At 51.1% G+C, this 16947-nt stretch overlaps 1 protein-coding gene and 1 non-coding gene across 16 annotated transcripts in view; both read left to right on the top strand.

The window, feature by feature from the left end:
* CHD3 (chromodomain helicase DNA binding protein 3) overlaps window positions 1-16947 on the top strand; it is a 24817-nt gene extending 7870 nt beyond the window's left edge. For 2 of the 15 annotated variants that reach the window (XM_037027085.2, XM_037027083.2), the window contains exons 7-40: window positions 109-259; window positions 420-613; window positions 917-1150; window positions 1337-1540; window positions 2064-2275; window positions 3017-3148; window positions 3504-3603; window positions 4015-4206; window positions 4344-4544; window positions 4922-5059; window positions 5335-5456; window positions 5610-5783; window positions 5914-6055; window positions 6256-6387; window positions 7016-7133; window positions 7345-7469; window positions 7676-7907; window positions 8196-8362; window positions 8786-8963; window positions 9430-9495; window positions 9950-10035; window positions 10186-10319; window positions 10869-11013; window positions 11194-11356; window positions 11471-11592; window positions 11698-11833; window positions 11947-12048; window positions 12231-12362; window positions 12752-12860; window positions 13040-13172; window positions 13462-13703; window positions 14697-14860; window positions 15076-15202; window positions 15685-16947. In XM_037027085.2, the coding sequence (XP_036882980.2) occupies window positions 109-259; window positions 420-613; window positions 917-1150; window positions 1337-1540; window positions 2064-2275; window positions 3017-3148; window positions 3504-3603; window positions 4015-4206; window positions 4344-4544; window positions 4922-5059; window positions 5335-5456; window positions 5610-5783; window positions 5914-6055; window positions 6256-6387; window positions 7016-7133; window positions 7345-7469; window positions 7676-7907; window positions 8196-8362; window positions 8786-8963; window positions 9430-9495; window positions 9950-10035; window positions 10186-10319; window positions 10869-11013; window positions 11194-11356; window positions 11471-11592; window positions 11698-11833; window positions 11947-12048; window positions 12231-12362; window positions 12752-12860; window positions 13040-13172; window positions 13462-13703; window positions 14697-14860; window positions 15076-15202; window positions 15685-15922 (5247 nt within the window). In that variant the 3' untranslated portion in view covers window positions 15923-16947. The remainder of the gene's footprint in view (window positions 1-108; window positions 260-419; window positions 614-916; window positions 1151-1336; window positions 1541-2063; window positions 2276-3016; window positions 3149-3503; window positions 3604-4014; window positions 4207-4343; window positions 4545-4921; window positions 5060-5334; window positions 5457-5609; window positions 5784-5913; window positions 6056-6255; window positions 6388-7015; window positions 7134-7344; window positions 7470-7675; window positions 7908-8195; window positions 8363-8785; window positions 8964-9429; window positions 9496-9949; window positions 10036-10185; window positions 10320-10868; window positions 11014-11193; window positions 11357-11470; window positions 11593-11697; window positions 11834-11946; window positions 12049-12230; window positions 12363-12751; window positions 12861-13039; window positions 13173-13461; window positions 13704-14696; window positions 14861-15075; window positions 15203-15684) is intronic. The other 13 variants (XM_037027088.2, XM_073234864.1, XM_073234863.1 and 10 more) reach the window with 13 other exon arrangements.
* Window positions 10452-10591, top strand: LOC118974088 (small Cajal body-specific RNA 21). Its single transcript, XR_005063668.1, has one exon.

The following is a 16947-nucleotide window of genomic DNA, read 5'->3' as shown; positions in this document are numbered from 1 at the left end:
GGGGGTCCACACATAGGAGTCTATGAGGGAAGCCTGAGTGGGAGCCAAAGGCCTGGGGAGGAAATGGGATCAAATTGGCCTCCCTGACAGCCATGGGGCTATGGGCAGTATGTTTTGCAGAGTGATGAGGGTCCTGAACCAGAGGCTGAGGAATCAGACCTGGACAGTGGCAGTGTCCACAGTGCCTCGGGTCGGCCCGATGGCCCTGTCCGCACCAAGAAACTAAAGAGAGGCCGGCCAGGAAGAAAGAAGAAGAAGGGTAAGGGTTGTTAGCTGTGTGTGATCCTGTCAGACTGCCTTCCTCGTCTCATTTTCAATTTGACTTCTTTATTCAACCCTTCTCTCACTCCCTTCCCTGTTTCTCTCTCTCTCTCTCTCTCTCTCTCTGTTCCCTTTGCCTGCACTGGGGTATATGACAGTCCTGGGCTGTCCTGCAGTGGCCGGGGAGGAGGAGGTTGATGGCTACGAGACGGATCACCAGGATTACTGTGAGGTGTGCCAGCAGGGTGGGGAAATTATTCTGTGCGACACCTGCCCTCGTGCCTACCACCTCGTCTGCCTTGATCCTGAGCTTGACCGGGCTCCTGAGGGCAAATGGAGCTGCCCCCATTGTGTGAGTACCTGGTGCCAGACTCTTACCAGCCCTCAGGGATTCACACATGTATTCCTCCTTGGTTTCAGTTGTCCTCTTTCTTACCCCCACAAGCCTGGGCTTGTCAGTAACAGCTTTGTTCATCTCTCCCATCCCTTTGCCCCCCAAATCAACATATTTGGAATCTTGAGAAGTGTCCCGTTCCATCGTTCCCATCAGTCTTCTCTTCACTCCTAGAATTTAGGTGTCCTGTCTTTGCTTCTGTCTTCCAGTCTCACTCCTTTCTCCTTTTTTCTGTCTCCATTTCTGTCCTTGGCCTCTCAGGAGAAGGAGGGGGTACAGTGGGAGGCCAAGGAGGAGGAGGAGGAATATGAAGAGGAGGGAGAGGAAGAAGGGGAGAAGGAGGAAGAAGACGATCACATGGAGTACTGCCGTGTGTGCAAGGATGGTGGGGAGCTCCTGTGCTGTGACGCTTGCATCTCCTCTTACCACATTCATTGTCTGAACCCACCCCTGCCTGACATCCCCAACGGTGAATGGCTATGTCCGCGATGCACGGTGAGTAGAACCCTCTCTCAGTGTTTACTCTTAGCCCCACCTCTCCTTCATTTCTGGGGCCCAAATGTCCGGTGCTTTTCTACCCTCTCCAGCACTTAGCCTTCAGCTCCCTTGTGGAACCCTATCCTGCTACTCTATAATGACAGACTCTTTCTTTCCTCCTCCTTGGGTGTGCCCATCCTGAAGTGCCCCGTGCTGAAAGGTCGTGTGCAGAAGATCCTGCACTGGCGGTGGGGGGAGCCACCCATGGCAATGCCAGCCCCCCAGCAGGCAGATGGGAATCCAGATGCCCCCCCCACTCGTCCTCTTCAAGGCAGATCAGAGCGAGAGTTCTTTGTCAAGTGGGTGGGACTGTCCTACTGGCACTGCTCCTGGGCCAAGGAGCTTCAGGTACAAGGGCCTCTCCTTTCCCCCTACCCTGTGACCCCATTTGCTGCCATTCTCACTCTCTCTCACTCCTCTCTCCTCTGGCCTTCCACACCCTTTGCTCTCCCTCATTTGAGGACTCTGGCCCTCCAATCCTACCTATTCCCTTAGTTTCCATATGTGGTTTTCTTGTTCTCCAGTCCTTTTTCTCAGTCTCCCATTAGATTTCCTCCTTTAGATATCACATAGCCTCCCTTAATTCCAAGTCTTTACTTTTCTGTCTTTAACTGTGTTTTACCAATATCCCCAATCTTAACAACCCGGTTTCCTGCCTCCTTTTGTTTATTATGTCCCACCCAGTTGCTGACTCTGTTCTGTTCCATTGTATTCATTCTTCTGCTTTGGCTTTAACTTACTATGTCTCTCCTCCTGCATCTTTCATACCTCCGTTTCCCACACCATTTCCCCTGCTGGCCACTTCCCTATCCCCTTCTGTCCTCTCTGGATGTTCAGACTATCCCATCCCCCTTGCTCTGTGCCCCATCAGCTGGAAATCTTCCACTTGGTAATGTACCGAAACTACCAGCGGAAGAATGACATGGATGAGCCCCCACCCCTGGACTATGGCTCTGGTGAGGATGACGGGAAGAGTGACAAGCGCAAGGTGAAAGACCCTCACTATGCGGAGATGGAGGAGAAGTACTATCGTTTCGGCATCAAGCCAGAGTGGATGACTGTCCACCGTATCATCAACCACAGGTGAATCCTTGGTCCGTGAGAAGGCCGACCTGGGGTATGCCACTCTTCTTACTGAGGTTATGGCCCATGTTAGTATTTGTGGATTAACCAAATAACTGATCTAGTGGAATAACTCCCTACTGCAGCCCCAATCCTTCTGGCCTTGTTTCCTCTTTGGGGACGAGAGAAACCAGGAGGAAAGTCCAATGTAGCAGTGACTCTCTGGCTTCCTCTACTCTCTAATAGCATAAGAAATGACATGAGTCTGGGGATTAGGACATGAAAGCAAAACATGAAAAACATGAGTCATCCAGACCAGTGTTCCTAGTATTTACTAATTCATAGCATTTCTTACTGCCTGACATTAGACTGTATATTTATTTTTGCACTCTCTTGCCGCCTTCTCTCGTAGAATATGAGCTCCGTGAGTGTAGGGTCATTTGTCTGGTTTGTGCACTGCTGAATCACCAGTGCCTAGGACAGTGCCTGGCACATAGTATATGCTTGGTAAATGTTAATAGGGTGAATAAATGATGCGAAAGCCCAGGGACGTGTTGTGATAGTTGAATTTTAGGAAGCTATCCTGAAAAGGTTAAGGTTGTACATCAACTCCCAATTCTAACCTCCGTTCCAGTGGCCTACCATTGAGGATTAGAGGACAGGTTCTATGTGTTTGCTGATAATTGTGGGTATTATGACTTCTATTTGTGATCCATATTATTTTTCTCCTTCTGCTCCTCCTCTTGGTCTCCTGCCCCACAGTGTGGATAAAAAGGGGAATTACCACTATCTAGTGAAATGGAGGGACTTGCCATATGACCAGTCCACTTGGGAGGAAGATGAAATGAACATCCCTGAATATGAAGACCATAAGCAAAGCTACTGGAGACACCGGTGAGGGAACCAGGTTGTGGGTTAGAGGAATGGTGAGGAATGGGGTCATGAAAGCCAAACCTCCAGCATAAAATGAGGTACAAGATGCAATCCAGAATTTAGGGTAGTGTGAGCCTGGGCTCGTTGTTTGGGGCGCAGTTGGTACAGCAGTGTGAGGAGCAGATAGAAGACCTGACCTGAGTCATGGGAAGAGGATGCTCAGGAAGGGGGAGGGTTCGCTGTAGAGGTGAAATCCAAGGGGTGGATATAAAGAGCCCAGGAGAAAACTAAGGTAAGTGGGAGGTAGGTCTGGAATGGGCTCAGACACATTGGGAGTCTCAGGAACAGGCCTCACTCAGACATGCTCTTTTCCCAGAGAACTAATTATGGGGGAGGACCCAGCTCAGCCCCGCAAATATAAGAAGAAGAAGAAGGAGCTGCAGGGTGACGGGCCTCCCAGTTCTCCTACTAACGATGTAAGTCCTCTCACTTGGCCTTTCTCCCATTTCTGGAGCCATGGCGATTGAAGATTTCCCAGAGGCTACTAACTGACACCTTCCCAGAGTGTCCATAACCTTGTTGAACAGTAGCTCCTCCTTCAGTATTCAGCCTTGTCCCCAGAGTGGCTAGGAATTTTGGCAGAGGAGAGAGAGAGCTGCTAAAGATAGCAGCACACAGGGCTCTTCCACCAGTTTGCTTCCCTAGTGCTGCCAGGTACTATCTTATGGAATGAGGGGAAGAAGCTGAAGACTAGAGCTTTCAGAAGCTCAGGCCAGAGTAGAGGGAATTACAGTCCAACTTGGTATCGGTGCTAGGGAATGGGAAGGAGGAGACCAGGACCAAAGGAGCAACTGACAGTTGAGCTTTCTGACTTCTTGACTCTACAGCCTACCGTGAAATATGAGACTCAGCCACGGTTTATCACAGCCACTGGAGGCACACTGCACATGTATCAGCTGGAAGGGCTGAATTGGCTCCGCTTCTCATGGGCCCAGGGCACTGACACCATTTTGGCTGATGAGATGGGGCTGGGCAAGACCATACAAACCATTGTCTTCCTCTACTCACTCTACAAGGAGGTGCTGGATTAGGGCTCCTGAGGGGGACAGCCAGGCTGAGGCCTAGCTGGACTGGGGAAGGAGAGCAAGGGGTGTGGGAGGGGCGTGGTAGGCAGCCTCGAGCCTGAACTAATGGTGCCCCTCCCCTTGGCTTCCAGGGCCACACAAAGGGTCCCTTCCTGGTGAGTGCTCCACTCTCTACCATCATTAACTGGGAGCGGGAGTTCCAGATGTGGGCACCTAAGTTCTATGTGGTGACATACACGGGTGACAAGGACAGCCGGGCCATCATTCGTGAGAATGAGTTTTCCTTTGAAGACAATGCCATTAAAGGTGGCAAGAAAGCTTTTAAGATGAAGGTAAGCCCCTCTACCTCATATCCTCTAAGATGCTCAAATCTGCCTTTAATTTGCCCCAACCAGGATTTCAATTATTTTATTCCTCACTCAGCTTTCTTCCTCCCTTCCTCCACCCACACTCATGCCTCTTCACTCTGGTCCTAGAGATATAGTAGGCACTCCCAGGGGTGTGCTTGGATCTGTCTGTACTGGACCCATGTGGTAGAAGTGTGGGGGCTGTGTCCACTAAGCCCTGGAGTTTAGAGTTGAAGGACAGGATAACTGGCTCCCTTTGGGAGTCTCAGTCAGGACAGGGTGTCTGGGTAAAAAATACTGGTGTAAGTCTAAGGTGCTTGGGTGTCAGGTGGCAGCCAAATGGACAATGGTTGTGTTGGCAGAGGGAGGCACAGGTGAAGTTCCATGTTCTCCTGACATCATATGAGCTGATCACCATTGATCAGGCAGCACTTGGCTCCATCTGCTGGGCCTGCCTCGTGGTGGATGAGGCCCATCGGCTCAAGAACAATCAGTCCAAGGTGAGTGAGATGCCCAGACCTCAGAATCTTGAGGCTGTGGACTCCTACTTGCCCTAGTTCTAAAAAATAAAGTGGGGACTTTCTGCAGTCCTAGAGGCAGGATGCCTGGGAACCCCTAGGAAGAAGTCCAGGCTGTAAGAGGGAGAGAACTAGGGATTTGGGGGTCTCTGATGTTGAAGGAATGGGAGCTGAAGGCTGGAAAAGGTTGATACTGTGGGCAAACCACTTGCCACTGATGGGCCCTTTCTTCTGCCTTTCTTTGCACCATTTTCTAGTTTTTCAGGGTCCTCAATGGCTACAAGATTGATCATAAATTGCTGCTGACAGGAACTCCATTGCAGAATAATCTGGAGGAGCTCTTCCATCTGCTGAACTTTCTCACCCCAGAGAGGTTTAAGTAAGTGGCTCACTGGGGTGGTCTACAGAGATCCAAAGTGGAGGGGCTGAGAAGATAAGTGGGCCAAAGATTCATCTGAAGTAGACCAAGAGCCTGAGGTTCAGGGGCAAAGAACCTACAAGCCTGTTAATTTCCTTATCTCCTGGCTATTAGCAACCTGGAGGGCTTCCTGGAGGAGTTTGCTGACATATCCAAAGAAGACCAGATTAAAAAACTACATGACTTGCTGGGACCACATATGCTGCGGAGGCTCAAGGCTGATGTCTTTAAGAACATGCCAGCCAAGACAGAGCTCATTGTTCGAGTGGAGCTGAGCCCCATGCAGAAGTGAGATGCAAGACAGGCTACAGGAGGGGTTGGGAATTTGGTGGCAGCTTTCCAAGAGGTGATGACCAAGTGCAACATCAAAACTGATTCCTTAATTATGTCTCTTCTGTGCCCCTACTCTGACCTTAAGGAAATACTACAAATACATCCTGACTCGAAATTTTGAGGCCTTGAATTCACGAGGCGGTGGGAACCAAGTGTCACTGCTTAACATCATGATGGATCTTAAGAAGTGCTGCAACCATCCATACCTCTTTCCTGTGGCTGCTATGGTAGATACAGGCGCTGGGAACTGATTAAATGCCTGGCTCTCTGAAAATGGGGGGAGTTGAGCACAGGGCTGGCACTGGAGTGGACAAGGCCAGGGAATTTAAAAAGGTGTAGAGGCTGAATTGGGCACAGCTTGCTAGGTACAATGAGACTATGGGGGCATATTTCCTGACCCTCTCTTCCTTTTTTCTCCTCCCTTCAGGAGTCCCCAAAACTCCCCAGTGGGGCTTATGAGGGTGGGGCACTTATTAAGGCATCTGGGAAGCTCATGCTGCTGCAGAAGATGCTGCGGAAGCTGAAGGAGCAAGGACACAGAGTGCTCATCTTCTCGCAGGTGACTCATCCCACAGCTCTTAGCATCCAACTCATCCCTTATCTCATTTTTGGGGCTGCCATGGTGTGAGGTTCAGAGATTGCACACTTAAAGAGTTTCTGGTATAGCTAAGTACATGTGGCCTCTGATCCTGTTCCTAATTAAGGGTGTTGGAAGTTGTAGTCCAGTTTCTTTTAAGCCAAATGGGGAGAAAGGAGAAGGTGAGCCATCTATTTTCTCAAGGAGGTCTCTGGGACATGGTACTATTTCTTAACCTTATTGCGTAGGGGAGGAGAGGAGGGCACAGACCAACTGGAAATCTGATAAAACTCCACTGTCCAGAAAACTGCACGTATGGTTAGATAATTTGTACAGACTTTCAAGGGGCTCATAGATTTTCCTGAGACTTTCCCCTGGGTCTCAGAGAACCTCTGCACTAGAAGAAATTATCTTAACTGAGGAGAGTGAGACAAGAATGTGGAATGAGGAGGAGCCAGGGGTGGTGGAAGCAGCACCAAGGGGGCACATGACAGGTCAGGGGTACAAATGTAAGGATTGGGGTTGTGGTAGAATAAAGGGATAGTCAGAACAAACTGCTTATCCCACTGCCTCGTCATTCCAGACTTCTTTTTTTTTTTTCTTGCTTTAGATGACCAAAATGTTAGACTTGCTAGAGGACTTTTTAGACTACGAAGGCTACAAGTATGAGCGCATTGATGGTGGCATCACTGGTGCCCTGAGGCAGGAGGCCATTGATCGGTTCAATGGTGAGAGCAGAGAGATGCCTTGGTTGCACTTGGGTGTGGGAGGCCTGAGAAAACTGTGCCTTGGTCTGTGGGATGGGAGGGGCAAGCCTGGGAGGATATTAGCTACCTGGGCTTTTGAGTTGGAGGCAGAGTTATATGTAGTCAGGGAACATCTAAGAGCAGGTGAACAGAACTGCTGGGTTCTGTTACTGATCTAACTCTCACTTCCTAGCTCCTGGGGCCCAACAATTTTGCTTCCTCCTGTCTACCCGAGCTGGGGGCCTGGGCATAAATCTGGCCACTGCTGACACTGTCATCATCTTTGATTCTGACTGGAACCCCCATAATGACATCCAGGTGGGAACTCGCCTTCTAGAGCTCCTGTACCATTTAGCAAGGAGACCTGCATTTGCAGCAGAGGGTGTCATGTTCTGGGGTTGGAAATAAACCTCTTGGGAGGTAGAAGACTCTTAACATGCCAGCCTCCTTTCCCAAGCACGTGGGCAGCATTTCCCTTGCCACTCCCCAGGCCCATCCCCAATTGCCCCCTCCCTGCACTACAGGCCTTCAGCCGGGCTCATCGGATTGGCCAGGCCAACAAAGTGATGATTTACCGGTTTGTAACTCGTGCATCAGTGGAAGAGCGAATCACACAAGTGGCCAAGAGAAAAATGATGTTGACACATCTGGTGGTGCGGCCTGGGCTAGGCTCCAAGGCAGGCTCCATGTCCAAGCAGGAACTGGATGACATCCTCAAATTTGGCACTGAAGAGCTGTTTAAGGATGAAAATGAGGGTAAGAACCTTTTCTCATCTCCCTGAAAGAACACCTCATTTCTGAAATCCCTGAAGAAAAACTCTTTTGTGCAGTGCATGGAGGAAGGTTGGCCTCTTTCCTCTCTCCCAGCATGTAGGGTTGAAAACAATACCAACAAATTTCTACATAGACTCTTAGAGAAAGAGCCTTCCTGGAGTACCCATGAAAAGGAAGCAGAGTAGAAGGCTTTTTCTCCGACCTCTCTAAAGTTCTACTCAAGGTTTTTTTAAGAACTCTAAGTCCCCTCTTGTTCCTGGTCTCCATCAGGGGAGAATAAGGAGGAAGACAGCAGCGTGATTCACTATGACAATGAGGCCATTGCTCGGCTGTTGGACCGGAACCAGGATGCAACTGAGGACACTGATGTGCAGAACATGAATGAGTATCTCAGCTCTTTCAAGGTGGCACAGTACGTGGTGCGGGAGGAAGATAAGGTGAGAAGCTTGGGGCCAGGTACTGTCTTATTCTGAGCCATCTTTGAAGGGCAGTGCTTCACTGGACCTCTAAGTATAAGGATTCTTCTTTGCTCTTACTTTTTTATCTGATCAGTTTTTTACCATCATGCCCAGCATAGGATCTTAATCAACTTCTTGGTCTAATGGGTGAAACCAGACTTTGGAGAAAACTTAGCACAGAAAGTACTGATAAACACAGAAGGCTACCTTCTAAATCAGGGCCAGAGGGATGCAGAGAGAAAAGAGAAAAGTAACAAGGAAAAGAAGCATATTGCACGTAAGGGATAAGGAAAATGTGCCACGTCCAGAAAATTTAGAGTTGAGATCTTGGAGGCAGGAGAGTAGGATTTTGTTGTGGTAGAAGGACTGGGTTCCACCAGCATCTATTCTGCTGTCCTTCAGATTGAGGAGATTGAACGAGAGATCATCAAGCAGGAGGAGAATGTGGATCCTGACTACTGGGAGAAGCTGCTGAGGCATCACTATGAGCAACAGCAGGAAGACCTAGCCCGGAATCTTGGCAAGGGCAAGCGGGTTCGTAAGCAAGTTAACTACAATGATGCTGCTCAGGAGGACCAAGGTGAGGACTGCCTCTGACGTAGGAACCAAGAAGGGAAGAGCACTGAGGAAGGTCCTGGAGGCTGGCGGCACTTAGAGGGAAAGAGGACTAGAGGTCAGGGCCTTTCTGCTAAAGGGGAAAGAGAGGAGGAAGGATCCATAGGAGCAACCCTGGGGGCCAGGGGTTTACACAAGGTCTAATGTATCTGATGGTTTTTGAGGGCTCATGTGGACACCCATGGGTCCTTGCTTAGAGTGAGATATGCAGGTGTAAGGGGCACCCAGAGGCAACGTGAGTGGTGAGTAGACATGGCTCAGAATGTGTGGCCCAAAAGTCAAACTGTGGGCAGTCACCCAACATCCCCAGGAGGATCAAGGCTAGAGTGAAGGTACAGAGGTCTCTGAAGGGAGGCATCCAGATGGAAAGGGTCCCAGCATGGGCTTATTCAGGGAGCCATTCCTGACCACTGAGCTCTTTCCCTGTGCAGATAACCAGTCAGAATACTCCGTGGGATCAGAGGAGGAAGATGAAGATTTTGATGAACGTCCTGAAGGTGACATCTGTTTTCCTGACTTTCTACCCCAGCTTTTCCCATTTCATTTCCTGGTGTGCTTTAAGCCCATTGTTTTTACAAAATTAAATGCTTTTTTTAAAGAAAAACTAAAGATTGCAGATAAACAAAATGGAAGAAATTCCATAATTTCTCCACTGTTATAACTTGGAGTAATAACCATGCAGACTCAGATGCATAGATGAAAGATCAAGAAAGGTCACACTTTACATTTCCATCAGTAAGCTTGCACATCAAATATGTGCTACTGATTTTTTAATACGACTGGCTTCTCTCAGGTCTACTGGGTTTGTGGTTATGAAAGTGCCTGGAAGGGAATTAGAAGTACCTCAGACATGACACAGGCTTCCCTTTTTCTGTATCTTTGGAGAATGGGATGCTGAGGAGTGAGGAGGGGGCGGACCTACTAACCAGGGTTAACCCCCATGTCACTCAGGGCGTCGACAGTCTAAGAGGCAACTCCGGAATGAAAAGGATAAGCCACTGCCTCCATTGTTGGCTCGAGTTGGGGGCAACATTGAGGTGAGGACTGGGCCAGGCCCCCGGGAGATATGAGAAGAAAGAGTGAAGGCTGGGGTGTGGAGGTTGAGGCAGAGTCACTGAGGGGAGAAAAGACAAAAAAAATGAAACCCCTGGACTGTCCTGGCTCACTCCCTCATGCCCCATCCTCAGGTGCTGGGATTCAACACGCGTCAACGGAAGGCTTTCCTCAATGCTGTGATGCGCTGGGGCATGCCACCACAGGATGCCTTCACCACGCAGTGGCTGGTGCGGGATCTGAGGGGCAAGACTGAGAAGGAGTTCAAGTGAGTGTGGGTGATACAGGGCTGAGTTGAATGAAAGGGTAAGAGGTCTGGCTGTTACTTTCTTCCACTTGGCCACCATATGATGTGACCTTACTCAACTGATGACCACGCTCCCTGCCATGCAACATTTCCTGGCTCGGTTTCCTGGGACGTGGGTTCAGCCTACTCCACCTCCCCTCAGACGAGCCTAGAGCAGAGAGGCCAGGCATCCTCCCCCATCAGAGAGGTGGTTAAGACAGGAGCCTCACTTCTACTGTCCTCGCCTCACATTTTCCTGGCCATGGTAACTTGGCAGGGGAGTTAGTGGAAAGGATGAAAAGCTGACTGATGGGGCCTAGAACAAAGTACCAAGGTCAAGAAAGACAACGGGAAAAACGGGAGAGGCAGATGGGGCAGTTAACGATTTGGAGGGCTGATAATGGTGATATTCAGAGGCCTTGGGGAGGCATCTGTAGAGTTTAGGGCTCAGGGATTCAGCTATCCCTGTGCCTGCTCATTGCCCGTGTCCTCATGCTCCCCAAACCCACCTCCCCACCCCATGCTCCTTAGAGCCTATGTGTCTTTGTTCATGCGCCATCTGTGTGAGCCCGGGGCAGACGGCTCTGAAACCTTTGCTGATGGGGTCCCTCGGGAAGGTCTGAGTCGCCAGCAAGTGCTGACCCGCATTGGAGTCATGTCTCTCGTCAAGAAGAAGGTATCAGTCTTCCCCTCACCCCAAGTTAAGCTAGCCACCTAGGCCCTGTCTCTCCTTTGCATTGTGTGCCTCAGTTCTGGACTCCAGTCGGTGTGAGATGAGACAGGAAACTGGAGCTTCCTGTGTGTGTACAGGATCTGGAGCTGATCCCTGTCCCTACAACTGTCCTGTCTTGCTCAGGTGCAGGAGTTTGAGCACATCAATGGGCGCTGGTCAATGCCTGAGCTGATGCCTGACCCCAGTGCCGACTCGAAGCGCTCCTCCAGAGCTTCCTCGCCTACCAAAACGTCTCCCACCACCCCCGAAGCTTCTGCTACCAACAGTCCTTGCACTTCTAAACCTGGTAATTGGGTTGGGATGGCAGGAGCAAGGGAAATGGGGCCAGTCTGGCACACACAGAGGGATAAGTCAGGGTGGGTGGGGTTCCTGCCATGTTCACACTACTTTCCCCCTGCAGCTACTCCAGCTCCAAGCGAGAAAGGAGATGGTGTAAGGACACCTCTTGACAAGGATGAAGCAGAAAACCTGGACGAGAAGCCAGAGAAGAATAGTAAAGTTGGGGAGAGGATGGAGACCGAGGTGTGTGTTTACCTGGCTCCCCCAGAGAGAAAGCAGTAGAGGAGGGTTGGAGGCCAGGTGCCTGGAAGCCCTCCATTTCATCCTGATTCCATTGTCCTCCTCCAGGCTGATGTGCCTAGCCCAGCCCCATCGCTTAGGGAGCGGCTGGAGCCAAGGAAGATTCCTCTGGAGGACGAGGTGGCAGGGGTACCTGGAGAGATGGAGCCTGAGCCTGGGTACCGGGGGGACAGAGAGAAGTCAGGTGGGTGCATGGCCTTAGGGGTGATGAGGGGCGTAGGATTTGGGGCTTCCCTCTTTTGAGGTCAGGAGATGAGGGTGACATCCTTCCTTCCTGTCCGTTACCCCCTCCCACAGCCACAGAGTCGACACCAGGAGAGAGGGGGGAGGAGAAGCCGTTGGATGGACAGGAACACAGGGAGAGGCCGGAGGGGGAAACAGGGGATTTGGGCAAGAGAGGTAATGGGTGGAAGGACTGGATACCTGGGTTTCTGGGGGAATCAGGGGATGGAGTCTGGGGACCCAAATGCCTGGGTCCTGGGTGGGGAGCTGCTCCAAGGGCTAGTACGGTACATGAAGTAGTCTTGGGACCTGGGCAGAGACTGTCCTGGGGTGTGTGAGTTCTGCCCTGTCTGTCCTAGCAGAAGATGGAAAAGGGGACCGGGAGCTTCGGTCTGGGCCTCCTCGAGATGAGCCACGGCCCAACGGGCGACGTGAGGAGAAGGCAGAAAAGCCACGGTTCATGTTCAATATCGCGGATGGTGGCTTCACAGGTGGGGGGTTCTCTCTGCCACCTTCTCACTGGAATTAACCCATCCTTGTGGGGTTTCTCACTTTGCCTGAGGCTTCTTGCTCTCTTTATTTCCAAGTAACTGCCAGTGGAATGGTGCATGCTCTCATCCTTGTCCTCATCCCTCCTTAAGTATACTAACTCTAAGATGTCTTTAATCCTGCCTTTATTCTTAATCCTAACTTGAGCCTTGTTGGTAACTATATTCTTAACCTGTAGCCTAAACTTTACCAGTTCCTCCTGAAGAGCCCTCAGCTCCTGAAGAGCCCTCAGCCCTCTTCCTCTGTCCAGTTCCTTCATCTACAGCTGCCTGTTGGGCTGGCCGTGGGTTGCAATCTCTCAGTGCCTCATCTGTCTTCATTGTCTTTGCAGAGCTTCACACATTGTGGCAAAATGAGGAACGGGCAGCTATTTCCTCGGGGAAACTCAATGAGATCTGGCACCGAAGACATGACTATTGGCTTCTGGCTGGGATTGTCCTGTATCCTTTGATACCAATTCTAGAAAACAAATGCTCTCAGAACCTGGAGAGAGGGGACCTACAAAGAGGATGAGTCCACATACCTAGGGAAGGGTGGATCATGCCACACTTTGGGGACATCCGGCCAGCCCGCCTCAGCCCCGTTAAATTCCTTGATGGTCCCCTTCTTTCATTGGCAGCCATGGCTACGCACGGTGGCAGGACATCCAGAATGATGCTCAGTTTGCTATTATCAATGAGCCATTTAAAACTGAAGCCAATAAGGGGAACTTTCTGGAGATGAAAAATAAGTTCCTGGCCCGGAGATTCAAGGTGGGGATCAGAGAGAAAAGGAACAGTAATGAAGAGGGGCTTGGGTCAGAGGTGGGACTGGTTGGACTGTAGAGAAGGTTAACATGTTGAGGGTGGTGGTGATGCTTGAAGCTAAGACCAGAGCCAGAGTGTAACTTTGTGTCTGGGACTGTGGTCTGGATCAGGGTCAATACTGGGGTCACAGTTAGTCGATGCTTGGGGTACTGTGGGCCAGAGTGAGCACAGTGTGGGTCTCCGGTACTGCTGGCACTGGCAGATCCGTGTGCTCATCCCCTCCCCATGCCCTCAGCTCCTGGAGCAGGCGCTGGTGATTGAGGAGCAGCTTCGGCGGGCAGCCTACCTAAACCTATCACAGGAGCCGGCGCACCCCGCCATGGCCCTCCACGCCCGCTTCGCCGAGGCTGAGTGCCTGGCCGAGAGCCACCAGCACCTCTCCAAGGAGTCGCTGGCGGGGAACAAGCCGGCCAACGCCGTCCTGCACAAGGGTAAGGGCCGCGGCGGCCCCGCGCGGGGGAGGGCCCACAACGCTGCGTAAGTCTTCACCCCGCACCCCTCAAAACCTTCCCACCCCTCTGACCCCTTTACCCTCTGAACCATCCCCCTCTGACCTCTAACCTCACCCTGATCCACCTGGCCACACCCTTGGTTTTTAGTCTCTAGGATTTGTGCAAGCCAACTCTCCTCCATGCCTAAAAACATTCACATCAGTGCTAAAAGAGGGACCTGTCTCCCCCCCAAACTCCGTGAGACTGTGCTACGTTCCCTCCACAGGGTGGAACTTCTTTGCTGATCCACACATTTGCCATACTGTTAATAGCACCCTCTCCAGGGCCTCGGCCTGTGCATAGTCCACAAAACTCCTTCCCCCATTCCACAAGTCATGTTATTCACACCTCATGAGGCAAAAACTGTCACCATCCCACCCTCTGACCCTACCCCAGGAAACTTCCCTTTGACCTTCAACCCTCCTTCCTAAACCCTCTTACCTTGATGATAATTGATTAAATTCTAAAGCCCTCTATCTAATCCTATTTGAAATAGTGATTTGATTCCTGTTCTAATTCCTTGAATCTATAATGCTGACCCTCTAACCACCCCCCCTTACATATTAAAACTTGATTCCTTAAATGTCTGGACCACTTACCACCTCCCATGCCTCCTATTTCCTCCCCATCATCCCCAGCCCCACAACCTCACTCTTGCAGTGTGGGATGTTCTGACAACTCCCTGCCCCATGTCTTCCAATGTCTTCCCCTATTTTCCTTTTTTCCATATACCCCTTTCATTTTTTCTCTCTCCATCTGTCCTCTGGTAATCTGGTCTTTTTGCCTCTTTGCCTGACATTTTTTCTTTTTCCCGAGTTACTCTCTTTTTGTTTCTTTCATTTTCTTGGTCTCTGGTTCTTTGACGTCTGTGCCCTCTCTTTTTCTCTGACTATATCTGTCCTCTGACTCTTTTCCTGGCTCCATCTCTCCTTTTCCTTGTCTTTCTCTTGCCTTTCTTTCTCCGTGGCCCGGGCCCCAGTTCTGAACCAGCTGGAGGAGTTGCTGAGCGACATGAAGGCGGATGTGACCCGCCTGCCAGCCACGTTGTCCCGAATACCCCCCATCGCAGCCCGCCTTCAGATGTCCGAGCGCAGCATCCTCAGCCGGCTGGCCAGCAAGGGCACAGAGCCTCACCCCACACCGGTAACCCTCTTTCTCCCTAACTCCAGTTTTCCCTGTTGGTTCTCCTGCACATTTATGTAAACATTTCCATCAGAATTCTATACAATATGGAAAACAACTTGCTCAGACACACTCATCACCCTTGAGTCTCCCTGGAGTTTGACCTGTTTCCCCTAAAGCCTATTTTCCTCTCAAAGACAATGGACTCTCTAACATGTACTTGCTCTTTCTTCTAGGCCTTTCCCCCGGGTCCGTATGCTACACCTCCAGGGTACGGGGCGGCCTTCAGCGCCGCACCCGTAGGGGCCCTGGCCGCCGCAGGCGCCAATTACAGCCAGATGCCTGCAGGGTCCTTCATCACAGGTTAGCTGGTGATTTCCTTTCGCCTACCTCTCCTCTTCCAAGCTTCATCCCTGTTCAGCTACTCTTTTACAATTCCAGTCATCTCATTTCCTTGGAAGTATCCAGTGTCTCATGGAATGGAGTTAATCCGGGTTTTATTCTTCTTTCCCATCCCTTCCATTCCCATCGCGAAAAACCTCATCCAGGGTTTCAGTGGTCTGTGGCTTGGTACCTCTTACCCAAGCCTCCTCCGTCTGGGTTACTTCAAGGAAAAAGAACATACAATCCTAAGAGGGCAGTGTGTAGTGAGAGTTGGAACGTGTGTTCCATAATGCGGCACAAGGGGAAGTCTTAGGGAGAGGGGTCCACCCTTGTTTTCCCACTCCTACCCTGAAAAACCGGAAGTGCCATGAGGTGACCTAGAAGTAAGAAAATGCTATTGTCACGAAGTGGTGTTTGGGAGTGAAGTAGGGATTGACCCTTCCTTACCCCTTCCCAAACAGCCGCCACCAACGGCCCTCCGGTGCTGGTGAAGAAGGAGAAGGAAATGGTGGGGGCACTGGTGTCAGACGGGCTGGATCGGAAGGAGCCCCGAGCCGGGGAGGTGATCTGTATAGACGACTGACCGGATCCCAGGCCTACCCTTCACCCAGGCCCCGTGCCCGTGGCCGACCCCCAGCTCAGGCTCTGGGGCCTGCTGCCAGTCCACCTTCCCCACCCCCTGGGCAACCACTGGGCTAGAGGCCCCTTTGCCCCTCTCTACAACTCCTCTCAAAAAGGGCCCCTTGTTTTTGTGCACTCCTGAGCACCTCTCCCACTTCACTTTGAAGACTGTGCTGGTGAGAAGAGGTTTGTGTGGGAGATGGCTAGCAGGGTCTTCCAAATACCTGTACCCCTCACCGCCAAGCGTACACCACTTGGTTCCCAATAATGGTTGTGGGGAGGAAAGAGGTGGAGCCTCCCCAGTCTTTATTCCTGCAATATAAGCTCCATCTCCTGCAGAAGTGGGGAATTAGCCTTGCCTGGCCTTTAGGAACTTTGTTGGGGAAAAGAGCTTTGAAGAAAAGGGGGACTTTAGAGAGGGGAGACAATGAGCCCCGGGAGGGAAGAAGGGAAGAGGAGGGGTGGCTGCATGTTTCTTTCCCCTCCCTTAACGGAGGGTGAAGCAGTTAACGAGGGAGTCAATTGCTGTTCAGCCTCAGAATAAAAGTGCCATTCACTGGCTCAGTTACCCTCCTGTGTATTGGCATCTTGTGTTGGGAATCTTTCCCCTCTCTAGGGGTCCAAGGACCACCCCTACAAAGAGAATAATGGTTGGGCGATACTCCCTCAAGCCAAAGAGGAGCTCCCCAATCTGTCCTAGGGATCCAGGTAACCTAGAAAGGGTGGAAGAAAATATAACAGACCAGACATGGGGGAGCCCCCAGCTCTGGGGCTCAGGTTCTTGGAGGACTTGTACCCTCCCTGAATCAGGCCTGGATACGAGCTAAATTTGAATGGGTCAGGCAGGGTGCCTAGTCAGGGGACTACCTTGCCTTTGGGACCAGAATAGTGGGGAACAGGCTGGGGAGCCATGGACATGCTCTCCTCCCCAGGAGGGGCTGGAGAGAGTGGTAGTTTGCATGGCAAACCCCCCACTTCTTCACTGCCCCTTCACTTTCTTGCTCCCCTTTCCCAGTCTCTCTTCACACCCACTCCTGGTCTGTCCCAATCCCCTCTTCTGTATCAGGTTTATTGGTTGTACATATAAATTATACTTTCCTTTC

Source organism: Manis javanica, chromosome 4 (genome assembly GCF_040802235.1).
Source record: "Manis javanica isolate MJ-LG chromosome 4, MJ_LKY, whole genome shotgun sequence".
Taxonomy (NCBI): Eukaryota; Metazoa; Chordata; class Mammalia; order Pholidota; family Manidae; genus Manis; species Manis javanica.
Note: the sequence above shows the minus strand (reverse complement) of the source record. Positions and strands in the feature narration are given on the sequence as shown.